The 26157-nt window shown below is 45.9% G+C and overlaps 1 protein-coding gene across 6 annotated transcripts in view; it reads right to left on the bottom strand.

Moving 5' to 3' along the window:
- Window positions 1-11829: 11829 nt before the first annotated feature.
- The window catches only part of GALNT16 (polypeptide N-acetylgalactosaminyltransferase 16), a 68588-nt gene continuing 54260 nt past the window's right edge, over window positions 11830-26157 (bottom strand). The window contains exons 12-17 of one of the 6 annotated variants that reach the window (XM_035539123.1): window positions 25537-25620; window positions 24477-24618; window positions 22973-23089; window positions 15318-15457; window positions 13029-13072; window positions 11830-12272 (exon numbers count right to left, since the gene is read on the bottom strand). In XM_035539123.1, coding sequence (XP_035395016.1) covers window positions 15320-15457; window positions 22973-23089; window positions 24477-24618; window positions 25537-25620 — 481 coding nt within the window. In that variant the 3' untranslated portion in view covers window positions 11830-12272; window positions 13029-13072; window positions 15318-15319. Of the gene's footprint in view, window positions 15458-22972; window positions 23090-24476; window positions 24619-25536; window positions 25621-26157 lie in introns of all 6 variants that reach the window. The other 5 variants (XM_035539121.1, XM_035539122.1, XM_035539124.1 and 2 more) reach the window with 5 other exon arrangements.

Here is a 26157-nt window from a genome sequence, read left to right as displayed (position 1 = left end):
TTTTAAAAGCTAGACTGAAATCATGACATCTATGACAACACACCATAAGCACAGCAGGCAAGTGGCATCCCCATCGTTACATCAGTTTGTTCTGCTTAACACCTTTGTCACAGTGGGAAAAGAGTAGAAGCAAAGACCACCTTGTTATCTTTGATAGTAACTAATATACGTGCTTTAGAAAAAACTGTTTACAACAAGAGGGCACTTGACCATTCCTGGTATTTTTTAGGTTAGAAGAACTACCAGTTTCTTCACTTCCATTAAAAAGAGGTAAGAAAGTTACAGAGTTGTTGATTGTGATCTCCTTACCCTACACCAAGCAGTGAGCTAGTTCATGATGCATTGAAAACACATGGAAACTTCTTAAGAGGAGTTACCCTCAGAGGGGAGAAGGGAATGCTCCAGCTACTCTGCTTTAGAGTACATAAACAGATACATTTGCCAATCCCACTGAATTGCAAATTGTATTGATTTAGTGATTGTATTTAAAGAGAGCTTTGTTGGAAGAAATTCACTTAAACAGTCCATCAATAAAGATAATAAACAGTGAAAGTCAACAGTCACTGGATTACAAGTATAAAGTAATTTCAAGCTCTTGCTTTTCAACCCCTGTGAAACTTAATTGTCTGCTAGAACCTAGTATTGTCTGTCTGTTGACTCCGGAGAGTATTAAATGCATTAAATCTCTTACCATTAATGTAAGTGTTGTGGGGGAGGGAAGGAAAGTATCTTGAGGGGTCAGGGAGCTTCATTCAGCAGCTCTCCAGCATGAGGCAGGTTGTGGCTGAGGCTAGTAACTGAGTCTAAGAGCGTCAGTGTCACCGAGTATCTGGACTGCTTGTGCCTAAAGCTTGGAACCATTTGCTTCAGATTTATCTCAATTATCCTAAGCTAGCAGAAGTTACATATCAAAACTGTAAATCTGTTTAAAATAGAAAATTATTTTAAAGCTCTGCTATATTAGCCAGTCCTCTCGAGTTTTTCTTACACTGAGTGTTGTCTGTTATAATGTTACTTAGTGCTGGCTGAATATAATGTGCCATTCACTGAAGTAGCAGGGGAATGAATTGCCACTGAAATGCACTGAATGGAGAGGTTTGATTTTGCACAGTACAAGACAGTTCTCTGTTCTGACCCATGAATAAATGTTTCGTCTTCATCTGAAAACCGTCCAAGTTAAAGCAAGCCCCGATTGGATTCATCACGAGGAAACATTGGATCCTGGTGATGTTTTCTCATTACTGCCATCTGAGCTATGGATCTGTATGAACAGTTTATCTGCGTGACTTTCAGGCTCAGTTCCAACGTATAGCTTTTCTTTCCACTCTTTGTGCTTAGCTTGCAAATGACACGCAAGCAAAACTTATCCCCACTCAGTGCCGCCGCTTGTGAAGCGTTGGCAAGATTTTTGCTAATATTTTTGTACGCAAAACAGTCAATTTTCTCCTACAACCCCTGCAGTATCAAACTTCTTAGTGCTTCCAAATAAACTGTCACTTTGCACTGTTGTCTTAGCATCAGCACTCAGTGACACGCACACAGCTGCTGTCACTGCACGTAGCAGCTGCATGCCTTCTGCTTGTGCCACATAAGTCAATGAGACCTGGAGGAAAATGAGCCTGTGTGCTTAAGGTCTGTGTTTCTGGGCATAGCTACTGGCTAAACGAGATACTTGCATGGCCCAGATCTCTAATGCATCAGTGCTTCAACCTAGTGTCTAGTTCTATGACTGTGTGGGAAACAGGCTCCGGAGTTTAAGCTACTGCCTTGTTGGTTACCTGGGGGAGGTGATTTCGCACACTCCAACACACGCCTGATGCCCAGGGAGCCTGGGGAGCAGCTGTCCTTGGAGATGTTCAAGACCCGACCGGACACGGCCCTGGGCAACCTGGTCTGGTTAGACCTGCTCTGAGCGGGATGTGAATAGAGGACTTCTGGAGCTTTCTTCCATCCTAAGTTACCTGTCATTCTATGGGACTCATTGCTGGGATATCCCATATCTCGAAAAGTGGGAAACACGAGCTCTGAATCCCTATTGTGACTGATTTCACAGAAGCATCTGAACTCAGTATTCCCCAGCCTTCCTAGGATATTGCTGCAAATGGCAGCATACCAAGTACTCCTAAATGGGTTTGCATGACACACTCACTGGGCTACAGCAAGTACTGTATGTAACCACTACCCAGCAAAAAAGATAGGGTATGGACAGGTCAGATTTGATCTTGTTCCAAAGTTTTCTGTGCAGGAATGAAGGTTCACACGTGACACTGAGTAAAATGCCTTGTTAGATGGGTGTAGTCCTGGGGGGCCATCAGACCTTCCACCCAGACACACCCCTGACCCCAAACACACACCCGACCCCAAACACACACACACACACACACACACATTTCCAGCTGTCAACAAATGTAAATATTTCCATATAAAAGGCCTAAAAAATTTGTGATGTTTTGACAGGAGAAGCTCAATGCTCGCCCCCTGCCAGCCTCACTAGGAGGCAAAGGCATCCTAACGCAGTACCCAGTGAGGTACATGCTGGGGAAGAAGAAAGTCAACCCCACTAGGACTAGAAACAGGCCTTGTGCCATGTTTTGCTTTTCGCTCTGGCTACCTTCAGGATCTGAGCAGAAAATAAATTTATTTTAAAATAAAATGAAAAAATATATATATTAACATGATTTCTGAGGGATTTTTTTTTAATCTTCTACACCTATTCCATCGTAACACTGGAACGCAGCGAAACCACCAAGACATCAGCAACATGCAGCAAGCAGAGTCAAGCATCCAATCCTCTTTGAAGGAGTGCGTTTCTCAAACCAGAATTGTTTCTATTCCATCCCAACCATCTCCAGAAGTTTAGCCAGGGCCGAATCAATGCAGCTTTCCCTGCCAGCTCATAAGGCTACTCCAGAACACCTTCTGCAGCTCATTCCAACTCTAGAATGAGAAATCTTTGCAGCTCCAGAACCTTCTAGATTCTGGCCCAGGTGAGTTTACGGTCAATTTCTACTGACTGTGTGCCAGTAACGATATTTTATATTCTTTCTCCAAGTACTTCTCCCCTCATCTCCCATGAAAAGTAATCGTTCCCCATCTCAGTGTTGCTAAACGAGCAGCTTGTGATGGGTGGTTCTCTGCTTCTTTACCTGTTTAAGTTTATCTTCAGCTGAACACAGTCACCATTCTGGGCACCTACCACTCTAAATGAAGTTTACCAATCTTTCATACTCTGTTAATGATACCTCCCTAATCTTAACCAAGAATGAATCATTTAATGCCTCCAAACAATGCATGTGCTCTTTTAATGTTTGCAACACTTCTGATTGTTCTTGATAACTCAGTACACCCTCTATCCCTTTGCCCCGTGATCTCCAAGCACTTGTTATTTATACAAAATGAAACTTCAGCTAGAAAGACCAAGAAAGAGCCATGCAAGAATAACCAAGTAATTAGCCTTAATTAGGACACTCACCTGGAATGTTCCAGAGGACTCGAGGCCTCTCTGAAATGGGTAGAACAGGGACTGTGTTAATCCTAAAACTGCATTGCTCTGCCTTGGGAGAAAAGCACTCAAATCAGGTCAGCCGTAGCTCCAGGAAGTATTTCCCATCTGCAAGTCCCCAGGAAAAGAAGCACCTCCCTCCGTCTTTTAATTAATGAACCAATCATCTTGTTAGCACATTGCATAAGCTGGGCAGCTCTCTACTCAGCATGGTGGCTTCTGTCTATCTTATTCCTCATACCCCATTCCCCCCAAGCCCAGGAAGCCTAGGCTACTCATTTGGTGCCCTGGATTACTCCTGGGGTGGAACAGCAGCCAGCAGAAATTTTATTTAAGACTCCCCCCCCACACACACACGCACACAACAGACCTCAAATAAAACATGTTAAGCTCCACAACTCCAAGTCCTCCATTTAAACTGTTTCAGTACAAAATTCATGACTACCTCTAGGCATGCTGTCATTAGAAGTTAGACGTTACTTAAGTCTAGTTGCAGAGAGAATGAAGGTCTAGCCTCAAAGGTACTTGACATATAATTCAGACTGAAAAAAAATCTACCTTTGTGACTTGTCCAATCTCTCTTCCAGCTACTGGAGTAATGTAAAAATAAAATCCAGGTCCCAGCCCAACAGCTGAGCCAGCTTCACACATTTTCCCCCATTTCCCTCACTCACGTGTATTGACCAAGCTGATATTTCCTGCCCTAGTTTCCACCAAACACTGACTCACCGTAACTAGGAATAACTATTGCTAATTTAAGCAGAAGATCCCATGAAGGGTGTATTTCAGTCCTCTTCCTATTTACTTAGATGAGCCCAGTAAAGAGAAATCCATTAGTGGTTGTTAAATTCAAGGATGCTCTCCCCGGCTCAGGCTGTCAATAAAGCAGAAGTTATTAAGGGCCCTGAGAGTGTTTTGGCAGACTAGCGCCATTCAATTGCCCTGTTCCTATTTTTTCCCCTAGACACTTGGTTTTGGTCACTGACAGAAACAGGCTAAGGGACTAGGCGGACACAAAACCACTTTTTTTTTTTAACTTAACTAATCTTTTTCACAGATGTTTTACAGGGAAGATTAAAGCGTGTATGCAGGTCTAAGGTAGATGAGGAGTTTCCATAGGTAGTGTCTTCCTCCTTGCTTCACTTCTTGGTGGTTTGTGCAGGCTATCCTGAGACTGAGAGAACAGGAGACGACGTAGCTCTGGCTGACGGAGTTACTGGTTAAGAGCTGTTTGCTCAGGGGCTTCATGAAGACCTGGGAAACACTTCCCCCAGAATGCAGGTGGTACTACAAATAAGTTGAACTATCCACTTCATGGCACTGAGTGGTTTTTAAAGTGACTGTTAACATGGCAGATAACTTTTTTGTAAACTAAAATGCAATTAATAACAGTGATTTAGCCACATCCATGTCTCATTGAGGCCTAATACTTCAGCACTCTGGCAATTACTTCTCTAGATGAGTTCTAGGGGCCTTGGCAATTGCTCACTGCTGCTATTTTACTTCTATGCCCTAGGAGTATAAACTCAGTTGTAGAAACTCCATCTGAGGCCATTTAATGAACTACATGAATTAGAGCTCTGCAAAAAAGCCCAATTAGAAATGAGAGCACAGAGAATATTGATCCACTTAAAACCTTTTAGAGATTTCCCAGCTTTCAGAATCTGCTTGGTCACTCATTGCTACAGCAGGCAGTGAGCCTTTCCTGCTATTTCCCTTTCATTAGCTTGCTGGGATTATGGTTAAATTAAGATGTGATTGAACAGATCAGCTGGTGTGGGCTCCAGGCTATGAGGGAGCACACCCAAATAACCCTTCTCACACATGCTCACCACCCTCTGGGATGGGTTTTATTACTGCCTAATTCAGAGGAAATTTCTACAGCAGCACTTGCTTCTCCTCTGAGCAATCTCAAAAACCTTTGAGAGTGTCTAATCCATTTTATTAATGGGACAATGTTGTCTGGAGGTTCTGGGTGGCAAAGAAGTCACAGATGATAGCATTACCATGCACAGCACACCCACGAAAGGGTCTCACTAACTCAACACCTTCAGCCTTATTTGTAGTATATTACAGGCTAAAGAGCCCCTGTGGTAATGAAGCACACATTATTCAAATGAGACATTTGATCAAGATTTTCAAGAAGTGTGCATTAAGATATGTGAGGAAGGTATGGCATCCCATCCTAAAAACGGGGCTCAAAGGTGGATGACTTCAGACTGTTCCAGGCGGGATGATGTGTGGATGAGGCGTGGTGTTCAGAAGCCCAGATCCAAAGGACGTGGGTGACATCTGAACGCTTACAGCTCACATGGGGAATCCGCAAAGCCTCCACTCAGCTATCATCAAAAGGTGGATTCACCTTCACTGCACACATCTCAGTTCTCACAGCTCAGGCTCTGCTTCAGCGCATGTTAAAGCATTGCCACTGCTGACAGCTGGTCCCCTCTGACCTTACCACGTGCTGCGGGATCACAGTTGATGGGGTGAAGCAGGCTCAGTTCTTTTGCCATGAGAAAGAGACCTCTCATCCCCAGAGACAGCCTTGTTTCACCAAGTTATATAGGCTCTTCTGAGGCATTAGAGGGCAAAACACTGAATGCCTTCTTCTGAGGCTCTTTTGAAATACTTTGAATGAAATATCTGAGGATGACCTGCACCAGAGGGAAAGTAATTACAGGTTTCTATCAGCAGCTGGGGCATTAGAATGGCAGAAAGGGCCTGGATTCCAGGCATGGCTCCAAAAGGCTGTGAACTTGAAATTAAACTGGTACAGATCAAAAATGCTAAGTAATTCCTGAAGCAACCTTGGGCTCCAGGCCCTGCTCCAGAGACTGAAAGCTCTTGAGCCACTAGGCCAGAAATACACATCCCATGTCCAAAACAAGCTTTATTACCACGTGAGGCGTAAAGAACAGCTTCAGCAGGCAGACCTTTAGCAAGTCCAATTTCCCAGAGGGCCTCTTCTTTATTAATACATTGCCTTGGTAGGGGTGTGGGACTGATTCATTCCCAAAACCCACATGAGGGGCAGGGAGCAGGCTCCTGTGGATGTCCCCAGCAGGAGGCCGTACTTGCAGCAGGGAAGCCATGGCGAGGCCCTGCAGCAGGCCCATGGTGCTCACATTTCCAAGTGTGCTGAACACATTCCTGGGCAAAGGGCTGGCTACAAACCAGCTCTCGAGGGCTCTCTGATGCTGTAAGCAGCCACCTGTGACCCTGCGTCCTGCTCTGTCCTGGCTGCATGGATGTGATAAAGCCAGCTTTTCTGCCCCTCACGAGCTCAGTGCCATGTTCATCTCTGGTCTGGGGGCCCATTTTAGGCTGGCGCCACTCACTGAGAATAGGTGTTGTAAATAACACCAGAACGAAGCTGGGCAGGGGAAGATAGGCAGTGTTTCTCAGAAATTCTGTCCCCTTCTCTCCTAGGGCAAAGGATTTGTGCTCAAGAGGCTTTCCAAAGCGCTTCAGCAGAGGCTCAGCACTTGCAGACACCTGACAAACTCCTGTCAAGAAAGTTTAGAGCAAACTGAGGTGATGTGTGACAGGTTAAATATTGCTAATGAGCATCAGGTGTTTGCAGGGGAAAACGGCTCCTCATCTTAGCTATGGTAATTATTTTAAAGATCTATTTAGCATTTAGATTGCTTAGGGGGAAAAGAGCTTGGAGCAGCTGATTGCCTTCAAAAATGCTCCAGTATTAAGGGGGACTCCTTGAATATTGCTTTCATCCACAGAGGCAGAAAGCAGAGGTGACACTTCAGCTCAGGATAATTAGAAGGACTTTGACATCATTTGGTTGTCCTTGTCAACAGCATTATAATGTGTATGCACACAACAAATCTCACACAACAAAATTTACGAGTTAAAAATACAAAAGATTAGCCACGCTGCACTGAAGCCTTGAGAGGAGCCATGAAAGAACCAGACTGCACTCTGTAATGTCACCCCAAGAATAAAATCCTGCAGTATGGTTTTACACTTAGCTACATCTGTCACGTTCGAATGCCCATTTTCATCAGCAGATACCTATGGCTGCAGTATCATCACACCTCACAGGGCTATTTAGACTAAATTAAATTCTTGGATGTGAAGTCTCCTGTGGAAATCCCAGCTCTGGCAGGAGGTAGGACCAATTGCTGAGCGAGGGACTGGGCTCTCCCATGCCAGAGGAGTTTCTCAGCCCACAGGTGGACTGTACCACACCAACCTGTTCTGGCAAGTCTGGTCCAAGGGATGGTTTAAAAGTATTCAGAGCTTGAGAAAAAGACAAAGCCGCCAGTGAGCTTAATGCACCAACTGCAGCAAATCCAGAAATTTGGAATCAAGACTCTGCTACAATTTGATACATTTCCTCCAAAAACTGAGAAATTACCTAGAGAAAAGGACTTCTGCTTCAAAGAGGTTTCTCCATGTCAGAGTTGCTGGAACACCATTTGCACGCTTCCTGCCTTGCAGCATGTTCAGCAGCAGAAAGATGATAATATAAAGCCCATATAGTCAAGCCTTCATCTACACAACAGTTGCCATTAAGCTGATTTTAACAAATGCCCGTGTGCTTTAGGCAGTGTTACAGGCAGACAACCTGACGTAGGAAGGGTGCTTCCCAGGGGAAGGGAGGTGATGCTGGACACAGAGCGAGGCTCGCTACGGAGCACCCCCAAAACAGAGCCAGCACAGGAGGCAGACCTGCTTCAGGCATTAGCTGTGTTTCCCTCCTTCTTGTGGCCATTTCAAGATGTAAAAGTTACGTTACCTGTCGGCCTCTGTCTGTTGCTGAAGAAGAGCACGTGGGAAAAACAGCAGAGAGGAGAAAACCAGAAGCAAGTGGAGACAATGGCAGAACAGACACGGATTAAACTGGAGGTAGAACTTCTCGTTGTGCTTTTCTCACACGGCGTTGCGATTGCAGCAAACCCGAGCAAAGAAAGAACTGCACATAGAATTGATCAACTTGCAGGAAAAGATTGATTAGGAAACCCCAATAACAAAAATGCATCCTCTTTGGCACAGAGAAAGAGGCTGAGTTATGTTTTGCTTCATGTGGCAGCCAGAGGAACCGCTCCCAGCTCAGCGACGGGAAGGGAGCACTGGGAGGCGATGTGACTTGTCTGCGGTCCCTGAGGGGCATGGCTGGCAGCAGAACACGTCCCTTGTGCTCTGTCCCACAGCAAGAGGAAGCAAAACTCAGAATTAATTGTCACACAAATTCTGGTGAAAGATGAAAAGATGTCAGCTTTTCCAATAAGCTCTTTTCTCTGCTTTGCACGCAGCTGTCCCACTTCTTCGAAACCTTTGTGGTCCCTTCCAAAACACATCTGTCTGCAGGCCAATTCTGGTAACCCGGCTGCTGAAGGGAAGCCCATAGGAGATGGCAGCAGGCCCACAGGTTAAAGCTAAATAACTGTCAGGAGAGGCCATGGGGCCGTGAAATGACATGCCACGGCCCGAGGTAAGGCAGGATTGCGGGTGCTGGCACAAAGCCTGGGGAACCAGCGGTCACCACGCTTACACAAAGCCCCAGACTGCTGCAGGGAAGGTGACGCTGGGATCCTGCCAACAACCTGAGACAGAGACAGGGAAGAGGCAAGGCAGGCCTGGGCTCTAACTACAAAATTCAGAGAGAAGAGGCCTTGGGAAAAGAAAGCTGAGGCAGAGCCGTGGGTGCGGAGGGGCCCACAGGCGGCATTTGGGGTCAGTGCCCCCACTTTGTTCAGCTCACGCTCACGGATCTGAGCACCCCCAGGCAGCGGTCAGCTCATCACCCAGCACACCGTGATGGCTACTGCTGCCAGGCACAGCCCTGCCACAGGCAGCAGCAAGCGGCCTCACTGTGCTGGTTTCCATGGAAATGGAGCCAGAGCAGCTGGTTCCCACCAAAATCATATTAAAACACAATTTTGTCCCAAGTGGATTATTTTGTTATCTTTCCTCTCGTTTTTCTTCTTGCACCATGCAGAACACAGATGAAGCTGGATTCGTTTTAATGACAGGGATTTGGTAAGCAGGAGTTTCACCGAGATGTCAAGCAGAAGCTGCTGTTTCCATTCCAATGGGATGTCCCTGACTCAAAGACAGGCAGGGCCAAACACTTCCCAGAGCCATTCCCAGCACTACATTGTTCTGCCCTGGCTTTAATCACTGCTCAGTCACTGGTGAGACGTAAGCAGCTGTGGTCAAACAGATGCAGATCAGTCAGGAAAGCAAACGCCCGTTCACTTCCCTGCTGTACCAGCCTCCTGTTGCCCGGTGGCACCTCTGCAACACACTGCAGCACAGGAACACTCCTCATGCAGCTCCTGACAGTGCCACAGATGTTTGCAGAACGCCTTACGGAAAAGAAGCACGAGGAACGTGGATGACAGCCCCGTTAGCTGGCACTGAAGCTGGGAGGCTGGTGAAGGTCGATCCCTCCCGTCCATGCACAGGCTGGGAAAGCCCAGCCAAACTCCCAGCACCCTGCAAACACCCCTTTTGTTGCGATAGGGAGGTGCAGTGCTGGTTTCTTGCTGCCACAGCAGCAGAACAGACACATGGAAAACACGTTTTGTTTCAGGTAGATCTGAACAGCTGATTTCAGCACTTGCTGTTCCCCGGGGCCTCTTCCCTTCTGATTAAAATGCTTAAAAGTCACAACAAAGGAGTGAAGCCCCGGGCCTAAGAGGAAGGGATACAGGAACTCTTTGGCTGCATTGGCCGGGAAGCACAAGACCAAACGAGAGAGGATGCAAGAAGTGTGTCAGGCTGCTTGCTCGAGGGAGGAGCAGCCGGCAGGTTTCCAGGCACTTCTGTAATCAGTAAGCACTTCTACAATGCAGGAGAGGTCCAACGAGAGGGGCTGGGAGACAGCCATCCACCTCAGCACAACCTGCAGCTCGTCAGCAGGGGGTTTGGAAATGAAGAGACACTCGTGTAAGGTCTCTGTATCGAGAACGCCCCTTTTAACAGGCTGTTGAAATACGAGATCTAGCCCTTCATGTTCCTACTGAAGCCAGCTTGGAGAACATCTCTGTTTCTAAGACTACATTCTGTTTTGTGTGTGCTAAAATGATCTGTTTGGGTAGTCTAAAAAAATAAAAAGTAAACAAAAACACTTGATTTACCTTTTGAGACAAAGCATTTGCTGAATTTGACCCAACTGTGTGATCACTGTGGATGTGGTTCTTCCATATTTTTAACCTCCTACAAAGAAATGACCGCCCTGTATTTTTCCTCACGCCTGGTTCTACAGGCCCTTTGATGCGACTGTTTCTTCTCCAAACCCTTCTCCACCTCACTTATGTGCTAGAGCACTGCGTGCCCACTCCTCCTCTCCTCAGAGGGGTACCCATCCCTCTTTCATCTCTCCCCTTATTTGGCTCTTCAGAAGGTCAGTGTTTAATTTTGCTGGACAGTTTCCCATTATTAACGCCCTGGTTTCTAGGGCACGACAGTGGTCATCACTTGGGACATACCCAGCAGGAATCCAGGGTCACAGCTCTGCTGATGTCCTGCTACAGAAGCAGTACTAAGAAAGAAAAACCCAACTCTTCTTTATCAAGTTCCCACAGCACTTGAATGTAGACAGGGTGGGTATGTGGTGTTCTCCCCCCACCCCACCGACCTCCAGCACAGCCTCCCCCTCCTTCCCTAGGCAGAGGCTCCAGCAGGGCTGATGGCAGTAGGGGCAGCCCCAGCTGATCCTGGTCTGCAAAAGCCTCTGTGGGTGAATTAGCAGGCACTTAAGCCCTGATTTTAAACCCAAAGCCTCCAAGCCCACATTGCTGGCTAGGCTTTTTGTTGATGCTATGTGGATGATTTTTTCAGGTGAGATTAGGGAAGTTTACCAGCCTACTTGGAGTCACAATACTTGAGGCTCAGCAACACGCCTGCCAGCAAACAGCGGTGGGCGGTGATGCTGCCCTGCCCTCAAGCTAGAGGCAGAAGAAGGGCCTTTGGGAAGTCGAGTAAGGAACAGGCAGGCCGATAGCCTGAAGGGAAGATTAAGGATGGAGTTAAGGGAAGAACTAACATCCCCCACCCAACCAAGCTATTTCTTTCAGCATGTAAAAGCCAGCCTATAACTGCTCTTAGCTTTTGCCAGGAAGGATACTTTCCTGCTCAGCCAGCTGAGGAGGGCTTCTTCAGTCATTTTCAACTGATACACCACTGTAACCTGGAAATCTCTGTGCCAGCTCCTGCAGTGCCCCTCTAGAAACAATCCAGGAACCCATGCAAAGAACTGGTGGGACACAAACCTAGGGAGAAACAGAGGCAGGGACCAGGCACAAGAGGAGGGAGGCTCTTTTCCAATAGGAAGCAATGGGGAATAAGAACAGGCTGAAACGCTTGTTTCAAAGTGGATTTTATTCCAGGCATTAGAGAGATTCTGGCACATGCTTTCTTCAAGAAAAGGGAAAACAAATCTGGGTTCCACATAAATTACATCTGGCAAAGTGCAACTCACAACTGAGTGGGGAAAATAAACCTTTTGAAATTGATTTCTGTACAACAGTAGTTTCAGTTCCTCTTAAATAAACCCCCATTGGTTCATAGCACATGAAATTACACTGGATGATCTGAAACAATAACAGCTTTCTTAAAGGGTATTACCAATGCAAATGTTTTGTCTTCACAGTCTAGAGGTCTGTTTAAAGTAAACAGGAAAACAAGGGTGAGCAGCTGCTTATTCTGACTGTTGAAGAAACAAATCAACCAAATTTGAGGGCTCAGTCAGTTTTCTTTCAAAAACCCCGCTGGAGTTCTGTTCCAAAGCATGGCACCGCTGGACCTTCGGAAAGAAAACATAGATGACATCCCTCCTCCTCCCTTCGGTGCAAGGGAAATAGAAAGCACGCCAGTTTGGCCAAGCCTTCATTTATTCTGAGAAGATTAGTTTCCCCACACTTAAAAGCAGCCTTTTGTGATGCATCTGCTTTTCAGCAATTGCAAAAGTCCATTAACTTCCAGAAGGTGATGTGGGGGGAGGCCCTGTGAGCTGTGCTTTGGCTGACAGGGGAGTACAGCAGCTGGCTGGGGACCTCAGGATAACATGTCCAAAACCAGGTATATTTACGGTTTTGGTAGCCCCTAACTCCAGGGGCAATTTAAGTTACTGACATCTAGCATCTGCCCACCCTTTCCCTTTTCTCCCCCAGGCCAGAGCACTTGAAGAAGAGTGCTCTGTCTTCACCTGCTCACAGCCCCAAATGGCTGCTAGTTCACACTCTGCCAGGCGGTGATCAGTGGTAAGAGAGGCACAAATCAGCACAGCTAGTCCAGGTACCACTGCTCTGGGACCCATCAGGAACCTCAAACATTGGAGCCAAGCACAAAGTCCAGGGCAGTAGCCAGCATGCTGACAAGAACCCTTTGAACCAGGGCTGGCCCAGAGCTTGGAGGCTATATAAGCAGAGTTCCTGTGGTCTGCAGCAGTCAGGAGGATTGTTTGTAGAGGAGCGGGGTCCTAGTCCCAGTGGGGTTATGAAGAAGGAACTGCAAGAAAGCTGCACACACACAGCGGGAGCAAGAAGGAAGGAAGCAGTACCTGGTGGAGGAGCGAAGATGCTGTTAGCTGCAACCCGTAAGATGCTGGAAAGTGAAATGGGGGAAGCTCAGATGGTTCACTTAGGTACATTTTGATGAAAATAAATACTCCCTTAACACTTCATTGTATACAGAGCTTACATACAGTACCTGCTCAATGGCCTTTCATTGTCCTTGCATTAACTTTTTCAAGCCAGGTGTCTGAGAAGTTGACCATTCATGTCTCCTACTGCCTAATAATGCTTTTCTGTAAGTAGCATCTCCTGCATATTCTTGTTTAAAAATGCAGTTGTCAGTGGGATGGCATCTCTCCCCAGGATGGGTCCATCTGCCCTGTTCTCTCCTAGGCTATTTTCTTTCCTTTTCAGCTCCTTCCTGTTTCTCTGAGTTGTGGCCTCAGTGGTTCAGGCTCAAAGTATCTCTACAGGAAAAGAGAAGTCTCTGCAGAGTCAGTACCTCTGTTCCCACACAGAAGCGCAGCTGTACCATGCAGCATGCTTGGGGCCAAAGGGAACTGCCTCCTGAGTCTTCACTGTGCAGGCAAGGTCATTCATCACCATCTGTCAAGATGGTGAGCTGATGTCAAATATAGGGGGAAACAGGAAAAGAGCTCCTGCCACCTCACTGATATTTAATTTTTTAAATAAAAGAAAAACTGAGAACAGGAAAAAAAATCCTCCAGTTCTCACACAAGCACTTCCGAGCACATGCAAACATATATATGAAGAACAGTAACTGTTCTTTTGTCAACAAATTGGAGTAATACCAAGGTAGAAGAAAGAATTAAAAAGGGTTACAAACATGATCAAAAGCTGCCATTGTTCAGAACCCAAATGATCCTCCTCTGTTTCTTTTATACCAAATTAGGAACGACCCAGACGAGCAAATGTCTCCTGAAGGTGGCCCCACCATATGGTTCCCCTGCCAGGCTCTTGGAGAGGAGGGTTGGTTTACAAAACCGTGCTCCAAGGTAATGTTGTGGAGACTTCTGTTTGTTTAAATGGGTAGGCTTCCCCTGGCATGTCTGAAAACACAAACTCAGACACAGCTGACTGGTAACTGGGAGCAAGAAGGGGACGTCAGCTAGAAACACCATCTGTCCTCAGTATTTCCAGCATGCAGAGGAGAGCTCCCAGGCAGACCTATACTATGGCAGTATCAGTTCAGAGCAGTTTCAGCTCCACCAGCCAACCCCCACCAGGTGACCGTGGGAGGAGAGCTGGGCCTCGCAAGTAGAGCAGCCCCAGGCCTTTTCATCTCCTCTTTCAGAGAGAGGGGAAAGATCGACTGGACAGAGGGGTTGGGTGGCCTGTCACGCTGGGACACGTTCACAAGGGCTACATGTTGCCTTCGATACGGGGTGCAGTGGGCAGCATCTGATAGCACCAGAGAGAGCAGCTGGGTAATGGCCCTGGCTTGTCTGGAATCCCCGAGCATCAGCACCCATTTTCTGACCATCAAGGACAGCTCCACAGGAGCACCGTACCCTGAACCCAGGTGGTTCTGGGGCTGCCTGCAGACTGGATTACTCGTGGAGACGGTGCTGGCCTTCCACCTGCAGAAAACTGGAAGCAGGAATTCAGCAGGGAATAGTTCCTGAAAAAATCCCAGGTTACACTGCTAAAACAGACAGGGCCCTTTCCCAGTTCTCATCAGCATTGTGCCCTACTTCCAAACCTCAGCCCATTTGGCTGTAAGGCAGAGGAAGATGTGGGTCTACCACAACGAGGCTACAAACCTGCCCCCAGGGCCTGCTCATTCCTCCCCAGCCCCTCCACTCATCCCGATGGCTCCTCTTCTGGCCAGTCCTCGCTGCGACACACCAGCACACACATGCATAAATGATGCATGATGTTAAAGTGAAAAGCCAGGGAAGACAAAGAGCTACCAATGTTTGTACAAGCATTGTCCAAAGTGTTGGAGTGAAGGTCACAGACTCTGGACGCAGAGAAAGGAATGGATAGGGGGAGAGCTGCAAGGCAGTTCTGACCATTTCGAGTATTAGGCTAGGTGCTCTCCCCTCTCTGGGTGCTGCTGTGCATGGACATCAGCTACAGAGGAGAACTTAAGACAACAGACAGGCCGATTTCAACAACTCCTCATCCTTCTCTCACCCGCAGCTTCTTCTCTGGAAAGCTCAAAAACACCAAGTGTTCAGCTGAAATGGTGGCTTGCTGATGGACACAATGAAAACATTTAGGGTCAGACATACAAAGCCATTCCTCCCATCCCGATCCCTCTCTGTTCCCAAAGTCTCATGCACAAAGAAACAAGGAGATCTCTGTGCTACCATCATGTTGCTTGTAGCAGCTCCCACTGTTGGCCAGGTACATCTGCTTGGCAAGGGTTGGTCACCACTCTCCCAGCCTGGTTTTCCAGACAGAGACCACTGACAAAGTGTTGAATGAAACTGCCTTTCATCTTCCACTTCTGTGAGAAGAGAAGAAACACGCTGTTACTGTCATTTTACCAGGTAACCATGCCTTCAAACAGGAGGAGAAAGGCTGAGCATAAACCTATTGTAAACCTCAACAACTGGGGAAACTGGAAAATCTGGGTACTGGCAGCTTCTCCAAAGCACTGGTTTCCTGTGGTAATGATACCTGGAATTTGAGTTTAGCTGGTTTATAGGGTTAGATATTCAGAAGTATCCAGAAGGCAAGCAACACAAAATCATCAACTAGCAGGATTTTCAAAAGCATATTATATCCAGAATTTCCCTACCGTTCTGTAGGAACGTAGGAAATCACATTTGCTCTGTATCTCTAAGCACCCAGATACCTTTCAAAACCTGAAACCCTTCTACGGTTTCTTTCCAATCCTCAAAAAGTTCTCCCAGCACAGAAAGCAAACCATTCACAGAACACAAAAATCACACTTCTTGCTCTTTGACTAGATTGTATCTCTCTCTCTTTCATGCCCTCATCTCTCCTCTCATCAAGTCAAGACTTTTATCAGCACTACAGTGAAAGCTCTTCATATCTCTGCATCCTCCTCAGCTGGTTCTTCGTAATCTCATCTGCCCTACCAACATTTCAGTCTGTAAGTGTACATTTGACAGCTGCTCAGCACACATCACTCTGCTTTCTGCAGTGCTGTCCTCTGGGTCTGCTCCCACCAAAGCATATGCACAAGACCCCACATGCAACCCAGTTTTCCTGAAGGCCCTATTTGTTTGTGCTGCTTTTCAGGTATGAAAACGTATCTCCTAAACTTGAATTGCAAATTCTGCTGGGAAAAGGCAGTACCTTCCATCCCTGCTGGGCTGATAGCCCAGGGAAAAAAAGAGAAATGAGTCTGTGAACTTGGGATCTCCCAGGTAGGGCTGTGCCATTTCCCTCCAGCGGGGCACTGCTGGGATCAGCAGGTGATTGGACTGAGTGCTCCAGGCTCCCGGGTTTTTTCCCACTCAGTCACAGATGACTCAGTCGGTCGGCAGCTTAGGGATATGAGGAGGACGTTTTGGCTAACCCATGTGACTGATGAGGAAGAAGAAACAGCTTGGCAGCACTGATGAACCTCAAGTCTGTTGCAGAAATGCATACAAACTGGAGTAAAAAAATCCTGTGATATCCAGGCAATGTCAAAACCTACCAATATTTTAATTCTTGGTTAAGTAACGCAGCAAACAGCTTAGACTGCCACATGCTGTGTGTTTTAAGACAACCAGTTATGTTCACATACTGCTGGCAGCTCTCCTCCAAATCCGTGTGCTGGTTATGCTTCTTGGAGGGCTGGGCAGTTGCAAAGCCTGGAGTAATGTCACTTCTCTATCACATATTCCTTCAAGACGTTACTCCAAGGTGAGAATCACTGTGCTATGGCTGCTAACCCTGACTGATGGGACACTGCTAGAGGCAAACTGTTGGTAACAGCAGGAAGAAGCTGGTTTTAACAGGCAAGTAGGAAGAGGAATGTAGTGATGATGCAGAGGAAGATCCAACACAGTCTGTGCACACAGAGGAGCCTGCAATACCCTCACCAGCTGCTGCATCCCAGTGTCTACACGGGTCCTGGAGCCATCTGGCTCTCATCTGGCAGAAGTTTCCCTGCAAAGAGCTGAGGAAGAAGTTAATACCATAAGGCAGCACACTGTGTCTATCTGGTGTGATCTCTGAGCAATGCCCCCCCCCTCCACTGTTTCCCAAGGTCACAGATACCTCTGTGAAGAGCCTCTTGCCCTTCTCTGACCCCCAGCTTCAATGTGGGAAACTCTTTCTTGCCCTCCACCCTTGTCCCTGCCTCTGTTGTTTTACCAAGAGACACTTTTTTCTTCTTTCTTCCAGCTGCTCAGGAGAAACCTGGCACTACTGGGAGGCTCTCGCATGTTATTCCTCCAGATCAGAGACCTGCTGCTGTGATCTCTCCATGCTGAGCAGGCACCCACTGTGCTGTCTGCAGGAAGAGTCTACAGCAACAGACACAGCAAGACACCAGCAAACACTCACCAGAGCACATTTTCTGCTGCTAATGAACTACACCAAATCAATCTCAGTGAATGGCACCACCGGAAGGCCCAGAGTCAGAGTTACTCTGTGTTCCTCCATTCAACAGACACTATAGGAAGGATGGGAGAACTGGGAGGAATACCGAGAAAGTGACAGAGTTAGCTGGTTGGCTGGTTATGCATGCATGGAGCTATTATAAAGCATACTGACAGCCAAAGCTAAGGTAGGGCTCCCTCATTTCACATAAGTGTTATTTTCAAAATGATGGATTCTACTCATTCTGGTCAGAAACTGTGTTTTGCTGTCCTCCACGACATACCTGATGAGCTCCTCTGACTTCACCTGAACCTTTCACAAGACCCCACTGCCTGACTGCCGGACCACAGAATAGCCAGGGACAGCCCAATAGCTAACCCTGCAAGGACAAACCATATCTCAGACCTTAAGGAGGAAGGGCAGTAGCAATGGGTTGAAATAAAAGATAAAATGCTCCCACCTTCAGCCACCTCAGAGCTGGTCACCTTAGCCTAAACTAGTCCCCTAGTGACATGTTAATGGAGGAGTCCAAAGTACTAATACTTTTTGGGAGGGCCCAGCTTCCTCCAAAGACCACAGGGGGAACCTGGACAGCTAACTTTTAAATTGCAGCAGTGATTGCCATCTTTAGAAGAATTAAAAAAAAAAAAGTACTAACAGAGCAGATAATTCCTGCATACAGCCAAACTTTACAGGGAGTCTTCTTTCTTACTCACAGACAGTTTTGACCAGCCTGTACTTGGACCAAGGGTAGGTTCTGGAAAATTTAAGCATTGCCATGATGTGAAAAATTTTGACTTGAAAATCTTCCTTAGTCTCCCTTCCTTGTACAAATGGAGCTAATACAGTTTACTGGTCACAGCAGGTTTGAAGTGGAGATGGAAAAAAGAAGCAATATTTTCTTTGAAATACTGTCCCACTCTCTGCTTGAACGTCTTCCCCAAATGTCAATCAAAATTTTCCCCATTTTTTAGTAAAGCTCTCTCTCTATCTTTATTATCTATCATCGTAAAGTACCTTGAGGTGGTGGGATAGAAGCACTCCATGTGAAATTACTAAGAGAAAAGTCTGAAACAGCTAGTTCTCATCTAACCAGTCAGTGAGAAACAGCCCGATATATAAGAGCTGAAAGTGTTTACAGTACTGTAATTTCTCAGCATAATCAAAAGTCTTCTTTTAACCCACAGCAATCCAATCAGTCCAGGGTTTATTTCAAATTCCTGACAATAGCCTTGTAACTCTGGAAATGTAGTGGAGTTGGCCAAGATTAGGAAACACAGCTGGGAAGAGCAGATGTTGTTGATTAGGGCTGAGACGCCTCAGACAGAGATGTATGGAGAACTCATAACTGGAATAGACAAGGATGCTGCAAGTTGTAATTGAATGTATTTGCAGAGCCATGGGCAACCCAAAGCTGGTGCTGAAGATGACAAACACTCATTTTTAAACATATGAGCAGAGACAGTGTGATAGAAAAGCTCACGTCAGCATCCGGCAAGTACTGTCTCCCTTTGAACTCTTAAATTTTAAATTTTAGTTTTAAATTTGTAAAACAAAGAATCAGAACTAAGAGAGACTCTTGTCTCCTGAAAATTGCTTTCAAGCTCTGGCATGTTGCAAGGAGCATTTTACCTGCTTACTATCAGGAAGATGCTGAGTCAGGTGCTTCCAGAACAGACAGGTCTTCAGTCCTCTTTTCTGAAAGTCTGTACAAAGTTGCATTTGTCTGCATTTCAAGTAATGTGAGACACTGAGAAGTAAGGTGGGAAAAATTCCCAATCATGTCCAAAGGCACATAGGACTTCAAATACTGTTTGTCTCCCAAGAAAGCTCGATGTCCTCATTTTCAGGCTGGGGTCACATTCCTTCAGCACATTTTAATGAAATATGTCCATTTAATAAGGTTTCTCAGCATGCTTCTTGTTCTTTTGGGAGATACTGTGCCAATGTTTCTCATTTTTATTCTCTTGTTTTAGTGTCTGACTCTCACTCTGCCTCCTATTTGCCCTCACTATAATACAAATTAAAATGCCACTCCCACCATCAGTCAGAGCCAAATCAAAAGCTAAGCTAAAGGCAATAATTTATTGTGCATTCAAGTAAAATGCTATTCTCCAAATAACATTATGGATGACATCCATCTGCTTTGAAATCTAGTTCTGATTATGCACAATAGCTCTTGGCTGGTCTCGTGCTAGCAGTGCTGGCTGTTGCTGTTGAATGATCAGCAAGGATCATGGTGCCAAATAGGTTTTGTTCCTGCTTTCTTTCAGCCCAAGGGAGAAGTCTGACAGAGTCAAAAATCACCTACATTCGGAGCATTGTCTAGGATCCTGCTTGCAAGGTTCTAGAGTTATTTTGAGGTAATACTCTACATACACTGTTCATAATACTTTAAAGCCTCTGCTAGAGTATTACATACACGTCAGATGGACATGAGATTGTTGTTAGCACTCAAAACCAACAAAATAATTCTCTTCCGTGTGGACAGGCTTAACACACAACAGCTGTGTAGCGTGAGCACAGATTCAGTATGTTCGAAAGCAGAAAGCAGCTTTAGGAGCTATATGGTATGTTGCAAAGATCCAACCCATCTGCTCTGGTGACACCAAACAATGAACCCATCACCTGTCTTATCTTTTGTCAGAAATCTTGGCTTTTGAGTCACTCAGCCACAGACACGAAGTCTAGATCCAGGAAAGTCCAAATGCCTTCCACCACAGACCTCTGATGACAATGACACTAGAGATGGTCAGAGCCAGACTTTCATCATGCCACCATCTCCTCCTAGAATAACGCATGTGTTGCACATTGCCAGGCTTGCCCTCTTTATCTCTTGCTTGCCACTTCCACTTCTCTGAGGTAGTTCAATTCCCTTCCTCCATTCCTGCTCGGCCCCTTTGGCTCTCTGAGAAGCCTGCTTAACTGAGGAGTGGCTACGCCCACGTGTAGTTTGAAAAGGCAGCTATCCCTCCCAACACCTCACACCCATGGGGAGAGAGGCATCCTGTAGGGCAAACTGAGGGAATATGTCAAAGTTTCCACAGCAGTGGTTGTCACCTTGAAATTCACCTTTGTAAGTACTGGGAGCTGGGCTTGGGTGACATCCTAGGCAGGGGGTTTTGCAAAGTGTTTGCTCAGGAAGAACAAGACTCCGTCTCTTTCTTGTCTCTTTGTTGCCAGAACCCTGCCTTGCTAACCCAGATGACCCCCTGCAAGGTGTTAACTTCACTTCTCACTTCAGATAGGATTTGGCAAAGAAAGAGTCAGTTCCCAAAGAGAGCAGACAACACATTGCATTAGATGCATGTGGTCCTTCTAGAAGGGAGGCAGAGGAAAGAGAATGGGCCAGTTTGCAAAGACGACTGACTTCTAACTAATTAAAACGCAATGTGTTTATGGAAGGAAGATACCATAACAACATTCCCCAACAACACAACAAACTTGAGCATTGCATGTGGAACTGGCTTTCTAAGCAGAAATCTGAAATGGGAGTTTCGGACTTCCAAAGCAATCCCAAAATTTCAGAGCATTTCAACCCAAATTAGATTAAAAATTCAAATGCAGTTCTGCTACTTCATCCCCACCACCACAAGGGGGTTTGGAATGGCAGCTGAGATTCAAAATAGTCTCTAGTTTTTTGAAGTGCTTAAACAAAATCCCTGCTTACAGTCAGTTGGCCAACTCATCTGTTAGCTCAAGTCCTTGATTTAAGTGCAGTTTGTTCACATAAGGTAATGGAAAACAACAGCTCACATCCTTAAGTGTACATGCGTGTCTTTATAATGAGCCTGTATATAATCAACACATCAAGGCTCAATAAATCCAACTCCAGCAGCAGAATGAACCTGCATGTGTTAGTGTGGATTAATCTCTCTTCTGGCTAATAGGGCCTGTACTCCACCCCGCTCCAGGGGACCCTTGTCCTTCCATGACACAGGAGGTGGGGAAAGAGCTGATTTTGGCAGCTGCTAGAGTCCTCTCTGCTGCCAGGGAGGAAAATGCTGCAAGGCACCTAAGGGGAAGCTAAGTGACCTAATTACACAGCAAGAGGCTGAGTGATTACCAACAAGAAAAAGGAGCAGGCGAGCACAGCCCACCTGGGATATCTTTGCAATGCTAAGCTGAACTAAGAGTTTTCCCAATGTATTCATGGTGACAACTCTTCAAGACATTTCTGCATTAACCAAACCTCCAGAGGAAAGTCTACACAGGCATTCAACACATGGGCAAGACTGGAATTCAGTGCTTTCTTTCAGGAAGAACCTAATTCAGAAATTCATATGGCATTAAAAAGTACTGACAAAAAAGGATGATGCTGAGGACTGGTAGCAAGCTGAGCGATCTCCTGTCTTTGAGCTACCAAAACAATAGATGAAAGGAAAACACAACAGATCCAGCATAGCCCTAGATGACAGAAAAATGGTTCTCTCTTGGTGTAGAGGGAAGCACAGGAACTAGGGATGAAATAAGTCCTGTGCATTCCCTGTCTGCCACTGCTGTGTTGTCAAATGTTGTGTTTTGACCAGTTCTGATAAAAAAAAAAAAAACACATCATGTATCTGCAAAAGCACTGTGGCCATCTCAGACACTATCTCTCACCTTGTATTGTAAAGCAAAATGACTTCGGTGTCCTGACAGATCAGGGACATGCGTCTTGGAAACTGCATAACAGTTACAGAGCTGCATTTTGTCGAGAGTATTGCAAAGCCAATACTGCTGCTGTGTATTTCTCCTCAGGGAGTAGTTTGGACAGAACATATGGTGCTTTATGCCAGTCAGTATTTCTCAAATGAGTTGCGCACACTCAGTTTTAAAGGCCTGTTAACATGTCCAAAGACAGCACAAAGAACACAGTTCTCACTTCTAAATTAGGAAAAATGCTTTTACTGTGAGGGTGGTCAATCACTGGAATAGGCTTCCTAGCAAGGTAGTTGGTGCCCCATGCTTATCAGTGTTCAAGAGGCATTCAGATAAAGCCCTCAATAATATGTTTTAACTTTTAGTTAGCCCTGAAGTGGTCAGACAGTTAGACTAGATCTTTGATGGTCCCTTCTAACCGAACTGTTCTATTAAATAAGCAAACAAATGATAGCATACATTGTCTTTCTCTCAGGTATCTCAAAGTATTTGCTGCTTACCTACTCCTCTCTGATGCTGTTCTTCATCCGTGAACCAACCTTGCTGAACATCAATGTTTCCATGGAGTGACATGGTGGTGTGACTGGGCTGGAGCTAACTACAGTGCCAAGAGCCCAGGCAGAGCACATACCCTCACCCTCTCTCTCTGGTCATAGGCAATCTCATACATCTGTGCTTATGAAACACATCAGAGAGGGAGATGTAGAGGTGGAAGGGACTTTTACACAGTTTGATAGTACTGTGTTCACTCCCATAAGCTGCACTGATATACGAACACCTGTACGTGACAACAAAGGGATTAATAAAGGTGCACAGTTACCTGTCTGCCATCTTTTTGATTGCAGGCTTCCAGTGCGATTTGAGAGCCAGTAGAGAAGGAGGTAATGGAAAGACACTTGTCCTGCTGTCTAATTAGAGGGTCACTGAATACCCACTCCTTTGGCATAAGAAAGAAAAAGAAAGGTTCTGTTATGATCATAATGTTGACAAGATGAGGGAGAAAGTTTTTACCAGCATACATTTCAAAAACCTGAATATTTTCTTCAACATTTATCAATGACTCCCTGGGAAAACTATGGAAGCAGCCTTCACTTGATCAGAAGTTTATGCTCAGACTTGGTGCATCATGACTATTTCAAAAGCTACAGCTGACTCCCCGACCTTCTGAGCTGCCTGATTAACCTTGGATCCCTTGCAATTCCATGCTCTGTAGCTTTACAGAGTCTGGCCTACAAAGCAGGGAGGCCACCAACCCCCTGATTTACAAGATGTGCAACTGCTTCTGCATATTTTACATAACAAACATGTTCTGTAACAGGTAACCAGGACTACAGACTGTCAAATGAAGCAAAACACATGCAAAAATCTATGGGTTAATAAATTTCACCGGTACACATAAAGCACAAACTACTTCATTTTTCCTTCCTCTCACTAGATGGATGCCTGACCCATTCAACTATTAACCCAATCAACTATTATTATTACACTTTCCCCAAGGAAGAAACACAAAACACAGTAAGTTTCAGAGACTTTAAATGGTAATGACAAGGAGCAATGAGTCAGATTTAATGGCATGTTGAATGCTGTCTGAAAACTGGTTTCCAAGAGTTAACAGATGTGATTATGTATTTTCTGGCATAAAATATCCTGCTGCAACCCTTAACTTTCTCAAGCTGCTTCTCTGCTGCTTTGACTACCAAAAGAAGAGATTGAGTGCACATCCTCAGCTGGTATAAACCAGCACAGCTCCACTGCAGTTAGAGAAGCTGCACCCAATTATTGCAGCTGAGGTCTTGGCTACTTAAACTGTACTTGGGCATTATACTGGAACGCATCTGTAAAACAGCACAATTCAAGCCATCTGCAGCTACAGCTGAAGTGGTGGACCGAGGAACATTTCTGACCCTGACGAAATCTCTTACCCCACATGCCTGGGTACTAGCCAGGTACACTCCTGGACTGGTTCTCATGGAAAAGTCATAGCCACATGGGCTGGAGCACACCCAAGCGATGGCCTGAGTGGTGATAGCCACGTGATTCAAACCCTGGTCATGAGTTTACTGCACAGACTAGTCACACCTCTGAGCATTCAGGTGTTACCTGTTGCTTCCGAGTGATGAAATCCTTCCTACTCTGTGCCTGACTGTTGTGTCTGTTAAGCCAACGGAGCTCTGAGATGAACACAGCTTCTTTTCCTGCTTACTGCTAATACCATTAACAGGGCCAAATTCTTCCTTCATTCACCTCTGTACAAACCCACCAGGGCCACTGGTAATTAAAAGGGCAGAGGCAGGAGCAAAGCACCAAGCTGAAGCCCACCTTACCTGAGTGACAGGTGGATTGTTCACTGTCCCTTTACAGTTTCCCATGCCAGCCAACATATTCCCAGTGGTATCCTGTGCCCAAGACTCCAGGCAATTTCCTCCTTGTCTAATTATCCCTGGAATCAACTCCTTTTCAGGAACCCTTGAAACAAAACAACAATTGTAAGGCACTTCATACACAGAAAAGTCCAAAGCACTTTCACAGATTTATAAGGGCATAACTGGCCCCTGTATGAGACATAGCCCCCTTTATTTGACGGAAAATGCAAGATATCACACTATATGCTGAAAATGTCAGGAGCAGGCAAAAGTCAAGGGAAAACTTGGTCAGAGGACCAGTACCCTTGTTTCAAAAGGCTCTTCAGAAAGCAGTTCAGTGTGATGCCTCCTCTGAAAGAGATCATTGCCAGTAAAAAGCCATATCCACACCTGTCTATCCTGCATCTGCCTCCACCTTTTCCATACTCTTCCCCCCAGTGGTAGTATTCGCTGCCTCTTTGGTAGCAATACAGGAAAGATCTGTCAAAGCCAGACTACAACTAGATGTTTTAGTCTCAATGCATGTTAGCTACAGCCTTTGCTGACTAGGATGTGAAGGTGTGTTGACTAGCAAGTGCTAACAACACAGCTCTGTAGTGGCCCGTGCTACCTCCCAGCAGAGCAGTGCCACAACACTACCACAGCCTGACCCACTGCAGTAGAAGACACAGACAAGCTGGGTTGGACATTCACCAGGGTATTCTCTGAACCACTTGCACCTCTGCACTGAGGCAGCCCAGCTCTACTTGGCTCAGCTACCTCCAGGAAGAACATCCAACAGGCAGAGACCAAGCCTGAAACAGCTGTATGGGGCAGAACAGAGGCAGAAGCAACAAACCTTTCGCAGAGTGGTAATGGTACAAGCCAGGAAATCACTGAGGGTTTCTTACCACAAAGAACACCAGAGGAAAACCTTTTCCAAGCATAAGTCTGTTTTATTCCTTGCTGCTGCCACAGCTCAGCTTCTCATTGGGACCCACCTCCCCAATCAGAGATTTTTACAAGCTGAGAACTGACTCACTTGAGCTCAGGATAGACGTTCTCCAGGTACCACTGGAAGGATTTACAGTTCAGCTTGCGGCGCTGCTCCACTCGTTCTGCAACACTGGAAACACAGGCAGGTTGTTGTATATAAGACAGTGAACAGGAGGAAAGCGAGCAACAGAGAGCAACCAGGAGGTTTGAGGGAGACTATATGAATTTTGCCCCCTTACTCGTTCTCCCACCTAGTTGTTGCTGGGTTCAGAGCACTACCAGTGACCTGAGGTGAATAAAAATGGAGAGGCAAGAGGGGGGAAATAGAAAAGGAAGAAAAAAATGCCTTTGGAGAGCAATTCTTGCACTTCAATTCAGAAAGATGTCAGAGCCCAGATCCTACAGTGTTAAATAATAGAGCACAGTAAGGCTACTGTAGGACCAAGAAAGCTTTTTCAGCCTCAGGATACCCTTGTAGAAGCATACCACAAAACTTGCACAACTATCCTGAAAAGGCCTAGAAAGTGTTTATGCTCAGATATATATGTGTGTGCTACAGATAAGGAGACATGGCAGCAGCTGTAGGCTGAAGTTGAGCTGCAGACCTTAAAAACATATTTGTTCTTTTGGGAAAGAAGAGGAGTATAATGCCTCACTATTGGCCATG

Source organism: Cygnus atratus, chromosome 5 (genome assembly GCF_013377495.2).
Source record: "Cygnus atratus isolate AKBS03 ecotype Queensland, Australia chromosome 5, CAtr_DNAZoo_HiC_assembly, whole genome shotgun sequence".
In the NCBI taxonomy this organism is placed as follows: Eukaryota; Metazoa; Chordata; class Aves; order Anseriformes; family Anatidae; genus Cygnus; species Cygnus atratus.
The sequence above is the reverse complement of the archived record's forward strand: the minus strand, read 5'-3'. Positions and strand labels throughout refer to the sequence as shown.